A 7,825-nucleotide genomic window follows, 5' to 3' on the forward strand; every position below is an offset into this window, starting at 1 on the left:
GTAGGTGCATTGACCATGCTAAATTGCTCCTTAATGGAAAAATATTAATTGGGTACTCTAAATTTATTAAAAGAAAACAAAAAAAAACAGAAGCTTGATGCCATCCAAGACTAAGCACTCCGTATGTTTGCCATCCCATCCGCCACTGAAGCACAGTGGCAGCAGTGTACCGTCTACAAGATGTGGTGTAGCAACTCACCAAGGTTCCTTTGACAGCACCTTCCAAACCCACAACCTCTGTTAGAGGTGAAAATATTCACACGTAGGCCTGAGGATGAGTAAAGAAGCAGTTTATTATATCAGAATTCTGGGAGAAAAGGCCTGAGGCTCCGCAGCCTTCTGGAAAGCACTCTTTCTCACTTGAGCTAAGGCTCACACGGGTTAATATACAGATTCAAGGGGCGGAATTCGTTGTATTCTTATTTACATACAATCAATCAACTATATTCGCGTCACAATTCATGACATATATGGTTAAAGTGGGTGTTGTCTTACCCGCTCCTTCATACAAAAGTTATTCAAAACTAACACAAGGATATGTCCTGTCTACAGCTGGGGACCTTGATCTATTATGGATACATTGCATTCCTTGTTCTGTGAAGCTGTTATCAGCAGCTATTGAGATACTCCCTAGAAGTACCCAAACTTGGTTCTCATGAGGTAGTTTATTAACTTATTGTTCAGGAAAGTGGCTAGTTCAGCCATTTTGTGTCTTTAGTATTGCTTTAATAGTTAACAGCCATTTTGTGTCCTTTCTGATATTAACAAACATTGTGTATACACTATCTATTTCTACAAATTGCTTCTTCTAAACAGGCATCTAAGCCAATGAGTACCTTTTGCCGGGGGGGGGGGGGGGGCCGCTAACCGGCGCGGCGCGATTCCCGCCCCCGCTGAATATCCGGTGCCGGAGAATTTGGCAACCGGCGGGGGCGGGATTCACGCCAGCCCCCGGCGATTCTCCGACCCCGAATCCCGCCCGTGGATCCCAGGGGACCCCAGAAAAGCGGCCTCGTGCCTCTTTTTCCATGATGTGTTAACTGTGCCGTCTCTATCACCCGTGTATCCGGTGTGCCTGGGCAACTGTGCTCAGGCTTTTGCCTATCATCCACTCCCGTACGGTGGTGGCCCTGGCTTGGCAATGTCACGGCAAGTTCTGCGACCGTTAACACTCACCAGTCTGCGTCTCGGATTCCCAACTAACTCTGGCCTTCAAATTGCCTCTTCTAAACCGGCATCTAAGCCAATGAGTACCTTTTGTCTCATCAGAACTATTCAAAAGAAACATAGAAGCACAAATGTCGTTACAGAGCCACCTATAATTTATATCATGGTCCAGTATCAGAAGATGTCCCCAACTACCTGTACCACTTGGAAGGCCGAGGACAGCAGATACTTGGTGCCACCTGGCAGTTCCCCTCAAAAGTCGCTCTCTGTCCTGACTTGGAACTATATTGTTGTGCCCTCCCAGCTGGGTCAGAATCATAGACTCTCCATGGTGCAGAAGGAGGCCATTAAGACCCTCTGAACGCGCACCCTACCTAGGCCAATTCCCCTGTACAATCCCCATAACGCCACCTGACCTGCACATCTTTGGACTGTGGGAGGAAACGGGAGCATCAGGGGGGAACCCACGCAGACACGGGGAGAACTCCACACAGACAGTGACCTGGGTCCCTGGAGCGGTGAAGCAGCAGTGCTAACCACTGTGCCACCCAGAGTTAAAGACGGGCAGCAGACCTGGTGTGAGTTAGAAGACCGGCAACAGACCTTTGGATGATCTGAAATTTACAGAGGGTAGATAGTGGGCCTGGTTGAATAGTCCATGTATAAGAGGTGATGAAGGTCTCGGCAGTGGAAGAGCTGAGGCAGGGGCCGAGTTTGGGGTTATTCCAGAGATGGAATTGGGTGCTTTAATTGAAGCCATATACAGCCAATGAAGCAAGTGTAGCCGTTGTTGTGATGAGAAATGCTGCTTCCAGGCCCCACAAACACTCCCGTTTACTTGATGTGGGCATCACTGGCTAGGTCCGCATTTATTGCCCACCCCTAACTGCCCTAAGGTGGTGATGAGCTGATGCCTGGAATCACTGCAGTCCCTGAGGTGTAGGTACATCCATAGTGCTGTTAGGGAGGGAGTTCTATGATTTTGACCCAGCGACCGTGAGGGAACGGCCAAATATATTTCCAAAACAGAATGGTGAGTGGCTGTACCCAGCTATCTGCTGCCCTTGTCCTTCTAGATGGCAGTGGTCTTGGGTTTGGAAGGTGCTGCCTCAGGAATCTTGGTGAGTTCCTGCAGTGCATCTTGTAGATGGTACACACGGCTGCTCCTGTGCATCGGTGGTGGAGAGAGTGAACGTTTGGGGAAGGAATAGCAATCGAGTGGGCTGCTTTCTCCTAAGGTTGAGCTGCACTCATCCAGGCAAGTGGCGAGTATTCCATCAGGCTCCTGACTTGTGCCTTTGTAGAGATGGTGGACAGACTTTGGGGAGTCGGGAGGTGAGTAACCTGCTGCAGAATTCCTAGCCTCGATGACCGTTTCTTGTAGCCACTGTATTTATCTGTCTAGTTCAGTTTGTGGTCAATAGTAACCCCCTGGTCAATACTAACTCCCTGAATGACCAGATAAAATGATGTTGACTGAGGAATAGTTTTTTTTGCCAGAGCGCTAGAGACTCTGCCACTCTTCTTTTACCGTCATCCAGGAGGTGTGAAAGAGCCTTGGCTTGAGGGCATCTCCGACTGCACAGCACTCATTCGGTACTGAAGTGGTGCTTGAACTCTAGAGTGCTACGCCCTGACGTTGGTGCATTCTGTATTGATGTATATTTCTGCTACTCTACAATATCCTCTTGCCTGAGTTGATGTTCTATTTGCTCTTCACCACACAGGAGTACCTTTCAGATGAAGACTTCCAGATGATCTTTAACACAACCAGAATGAAGTTCAATGCAATGCCAGAGTGGAAACAGAAAAACCTGAAGAAAGCAAAGGGATTGTTTTAGAGGCGTGAGCTGAACTAAACTGTTCTAATTTTAAAAAATGATTTGCATTAATTCCAAAATTAAGGATGCGTCAAAAATGTCTGTTTTGGGAAGGGCCATCCAACTTTGTTTCAACATGCCCTGCCAAACCCATCAGTGCCACTTAACAAAATCTTCCTGTCCCAGTTAAGTCACCAACTTGGTCCTGGAGTAGCTTTCTATTCCATGTTGAAATTTACTAAACTGTATTCTCCAAATCCGCTCTTGGGAGGCACTATAGTAGCCAGGTAGATGCCCTCTGATAACATCTACTGCAGAAGTCCAGTCCCATCAGTAGAGGAGCCCCAAATAGAACCATCACTTGTAGCTTCCCAGGCAGATTTTCACTGGTATCGCTTCTTTTCCCAGTGCTTTAAGGGTGTAATGGAAATCTGTTGCAGATTCTTCAAAGTTTGTTTAATGATAGTTATGCTTATTTTACCGTGGATGAACTGCATTAAAACTGGAACAGGTCCAGCCCAAAAGATCCAATGTACGTTGTTTTGAAGAGGGGCCTGTTTTTTAACAGGACAGTGCTGCTAAAAACCCCACCCGCTTTGATTTGTCAATATTGATATTGACGCTTGCTATTTTTTTTTTCTTGTCTCCAAACTTTGAGCAGTGTTGGGAATCTGAATATGGGACAAAACCGTACAGCAGTAACTTGTCTAGCTGCTGTAAACAAACTTGTAGACTCTGAAACAATATTTCCATGTGAGCCACCATTACTGAACTGGCACAGACCTGACCAACATTGAATTGCTTTCCTCACCCAAAGTTTATGCATCAGGCTTGGACTATGTCTGACATTAGCAACAATTTAAGTAGAGAATATTTCCATTCTAATTCTGGGATGGGGTGGAAGTATGTGGAGCCTGTGAAAAATGTACAGTATTGTGTGTGTTAATTCATTTCAATGTGCATATGAATTGTCCACAGAAATAAAAATATGAAATAATTCATGCAATTTTTTGCGGGAGGGGACTTGCACTGGGGAATGGGATGGGGAGGTTGTGTGAATTGGGACAATGATGTAACTTTCTCTGCACCCCACCCCTCATTTCGGCAATGACTGTAGCTGTACATCAATAAGTGTACAATATATTGATCACTTGTGGTGAAACCCTGGTTCATTTGGGTCTATTCCAGTAAGGAAATGCAAATTAATTTTACAAGCGTGTATGACCCAACACATTTTACAGCCAAACTTGTACATAAGAACATAAGAACTAGGAGCAGTGCAGCTCTCCACCAGCACTGCACAGAGACTATGCTAAAATCTCGAGTTGAATCTGAACACACCAGCTTTGGGTGAGTGACCGACCCCGATTCATATCGGCCACTGGATAAATCTCCCAAGTTGTCGTGAATGTACAGATGTTCGTAGTGGTCATGTTCATGTTACTGGACTATATGGAGAATTCGGTTTGAATCTCACTCATGGGCAGAATTTGCAGCCAATGTATGTGCAGTTGTACTGTTCTGCATCAAGACATCATTGTGAGTGACATTAGTCAGCGGCCTAGAGAGAGAGATGCTCGTCAGGCAGTCGTCAATTCTTTGCTGCTCTTTAATCCCAATCTTTCTTCGCGCTGTTCCTTTCTGGTGTTGGCCCTGTTCGGGGTTGTTTTCCAGATGTTTTCCACGCTGATCCTGATTTAATTCCACACAAAAGCACTGCACTGGTGGGGTTAATATTCCCATTCTCTCCCCACACCTACTGATTCACTAAAGCCGCCTTTCCTATGTTTCTATAATTCGTAACTCCTGGAATTCTATAACTAGCAATTCCTGAAACCGGTTGCTGGTCTGTCACCACCAGAGGGCATCAAGTGACTGGTGCCACTGCACACCAAGAGTGGCGAGGCAAGAGTGCCTCCTGCTACTTACTGCCAGCCAGTGGTGTGTTTTTGGATGGATTTGCAGGTTGACACACAACCTGCTTGTTCCCACTATGAACGCACTTTCCTTGACCAAGTCCTGGAGTGGGATTCAAACCTGGATCTTCCATCATAGCGGGAGGGACATTATCCATTGTACCACAAGACATCCTTGGTTTGTTATAACCTGGCTGGGGGCAATTGGTTCCTCATTGATCCTTGAGGAATATGGGCTCCCCCAACGGGGAGGAGGGGGGTCAGATAAATTATTAGCAGTGCAGTTGTATCCCTAGAGCTAGCCAGTGTGGCACCAGCTAGAGAGGGAACCAGTAGGGTACTGTGGTACTTGCTACATATTGTTGTAAATAAAGTTACTTTCTGTTTCACTCTACAAACACATGCAGGATTCTCTGTGGCCCTCCACAAAAGGGTTAAAACAAAGGTGTGGGTGCAGTTAAAGAAGCAGCTGACGATGCGGGGGTTAAAGAAGGTATTTTCAGGAGTGACTTGGCTTTACAGGGTTAATCTCAAGTACTCTTCAGACTCCAGTCATAGCTGCAAACTCTGAGGAATCTTACACTTGCTAGTGAGCAAATTAGCCAATTTGTAACCCATTTTTAATCTGATGCTTATAACGCATGTTGGTTAAAAATGGGTGCTTAAAGACATGTTTTTGCTGGCACTGTCTCCTGTAAATGATGTCACTTGGTTTCCTGTGCATGTGTGGATGGTTATTGGTGGCCACCTTGTGTAGCTATCTTGCGCTAGCAGGAGAGACGGCGTAAAAGAAATTCTGGAGATGAACCTGGTGCTTCATAAGAACTCAGTAGGCCATTTGGCTCTTCAAGCCTGCTCTGCCATTCAATGAGATAATGGCTGATCTTTTGTGGACTCGGCTCCACTTTCCGGCCTGAAAGCCATAACCCTTAAACCCTTTATTCTTCAAAAAACTATCTATCTGTATCTTAAAAACATTCATGAAGGAGCCTCAACTGCTTCACTGGCCAAGGAATTCCACAGATTCACAACCCTTTGGGTGAAGAAGTTCCTCCTAAACTCAGTCCTAAATCTACTTCCCCTTATTTTGAGGCTATGCCCCCTAGTTCTGCTTTCATCCGCCAGTGGAAACAACCTGCCCGCATCTATCCTATCTATTCCCTTCATAATTGTATGTTTCTATAAGATTTTCTCCCCCCCCCCCCCCCCCCCCCCGCATCCTTCTAAATTCCAACGAGTATAGTCCCAGTCTACTCCACCTCTCCTCGTAATCCAACCCCCTCAACTCTGGGATTAACCTAGTGAATCTCCTCTGCACATCTCCAGCACCAGTACGTCCTTTCTCAGGTAAGGAGACCAAAACTGAACACAATACTCCAGGTGTGGCCTCACTAACACCTTATACAATTGCAGCATAACCTCCCTAGTCTTAAACTCCATCCCTCTAGCAATGAAGGACAAAATTCCATTTGCCTTCTTAATCACCTGTTGCACCTGTAAACCAACTTTTTGCGACTCATGCACTAGCACACCCAGGTCTCTCTGCACAGCAGCATGTTTTAATATTTTATCATTTAAATAATAATCCCTTTTGCTGTTATTCCTCCCAAAATGGATAACCTCACATTTGTCAACATTGTATTCCATCTGCCAGACGCTAGCCCATTCACTTAGCCTATCCAAATCCCTCTGCACTTTTTCTTCATGAAGCAAGCTGCTTACCTACAAGCAGGTTTCAAGTAGGAAGCCTGCCGCAGCCAACAAAATAACCCATGTTCTGAGAATTAACGAGACCAATTTGGAATTCAAATTGTGAGGAAAATGTCAGACTGGGTTGTGGGAAAGTGATGCTTAATTGAAGATTTCCGGCATTGACAAAATTGAGAATGTTTTGAATAATGCTATTCGTGTTGAGACTGACTTCCCAGAGAAGTTTACTCTACTTCACCCACCTGAACTTTTATTCCTGTATCACAGGTACAGTAACAGTTAAGGTGGTTATATTATTGAACTAGTAATTCAGAGACCAGGACTAATAATCTGGAGTAGCAGGTTTGAATCCCACCAACAAGGTTGGAAAATTTAAATTCCACTAATCAAACCCCCAACTAGGGTCACACGGTGACGCAGTGGTTAGCACTGCTGCATCACGGCACCAGGGACCATGCAGGAGAGCATGTCAGGAGCAACACCAGGCATACCGAAAAATGAGGTGTCAACTTGGTGAAGCTACAACGTGGGACTACTAGTGTGCCAAACAGCATCAGCAGCAAGTAACAGACAGAGCTAAGTGATTCCACAATGAACGCATCAGATGTAAGCTCTGCAGTCCCACATCCAGCCGTGAATGGTGGTGGTCAATTAAACAACTCACTGGAGGAGGCAGCTCCACAAATATCCCCATCCTCATTATGGAGGAGCCCAGCACATCTGTGCAAAAGGCAAGGCTGAGGCATTCGCAACAATCTTCAGCCAGAGGGGCCGTGTGGATGATCCATCTCGGTCTCCTCCGGAGGTCCCAGCATCACAGATGTCAGTCTTCACCCCACGTGATATCAAGAAACGGCAAAGGCACTGGATATTGCAAAGGTTATGGACCCTGATAATATTCCGGCAATAGTACTGAAGACTTGTGCTCCAGAACCTGCCGCACCCCCTAGCCAAGCTGTTCCAGTACAGCTACAACACGGGCATCTACCCGACAATGTGTAAAATTGCCCAGGTGTATCTTGTACATCGGGGGTAAAGCCCCAGGGCGGATGGGCACCTAGTGGAGTTTTATAAAATGTTCTCTGAGATATTGGGGCCGGTATTGATGAGGATGTTCAATGAGGCAAGGGAAAGGGGGGTGTTGCCCCCGACGATGTCACAGGCCACCATTTCGCTGATTCTGAAGCGGGACAAGAACCCGGAGCTGTGTGG

At 46.1% G+C, this 7,825-nt stretch overlaps 1 protein-coding gene across 2 annotated transcripts in view; it reads left to right on the top strand.

Annotated features, from left to right (window-relative positions):
- Positions 1 to 3,984, top strand: part of LOC140386431 (villin-1-like) — a 69,810-nt gene extending 65,826 nt beyond the window's left edge. For both annotated transcript variants that reach the window (XM_072468763.1, XM_072468773.1), the window contains one exon: positions 2,895 to 3,984. In XM_072468763.1, coding sequence (XP_072324864.1) covers positions 2,895 to 3,008 — 114 coding nt within the window. In that variant the 3' untranslated portion in view covers positions 3,009 to 3,984. The remainder of the gene's footprint in view (positions 1 to 2,894) is intronic.
- The last annotated feature ends 3,841 nt before the right edge of the window (positions 3,985 to 7,825 follow it).

Source organism: Scyliorhinus torazame, chromosome 2, assembly GCF_047496885.1.
Source record: "Scyliorhinus torazame isolate Kashiwa2021f chromosome 2, sScyTor2.1, whole genome shotgun sequence".
Taxonomy (NCBI): Eukaryota; Metazoa; Chordata; class Chondrichthyes; order Carcharhiniformes; family Scyliorhinidae; genus Scyliorhinus; species Scyliorhinus torazame.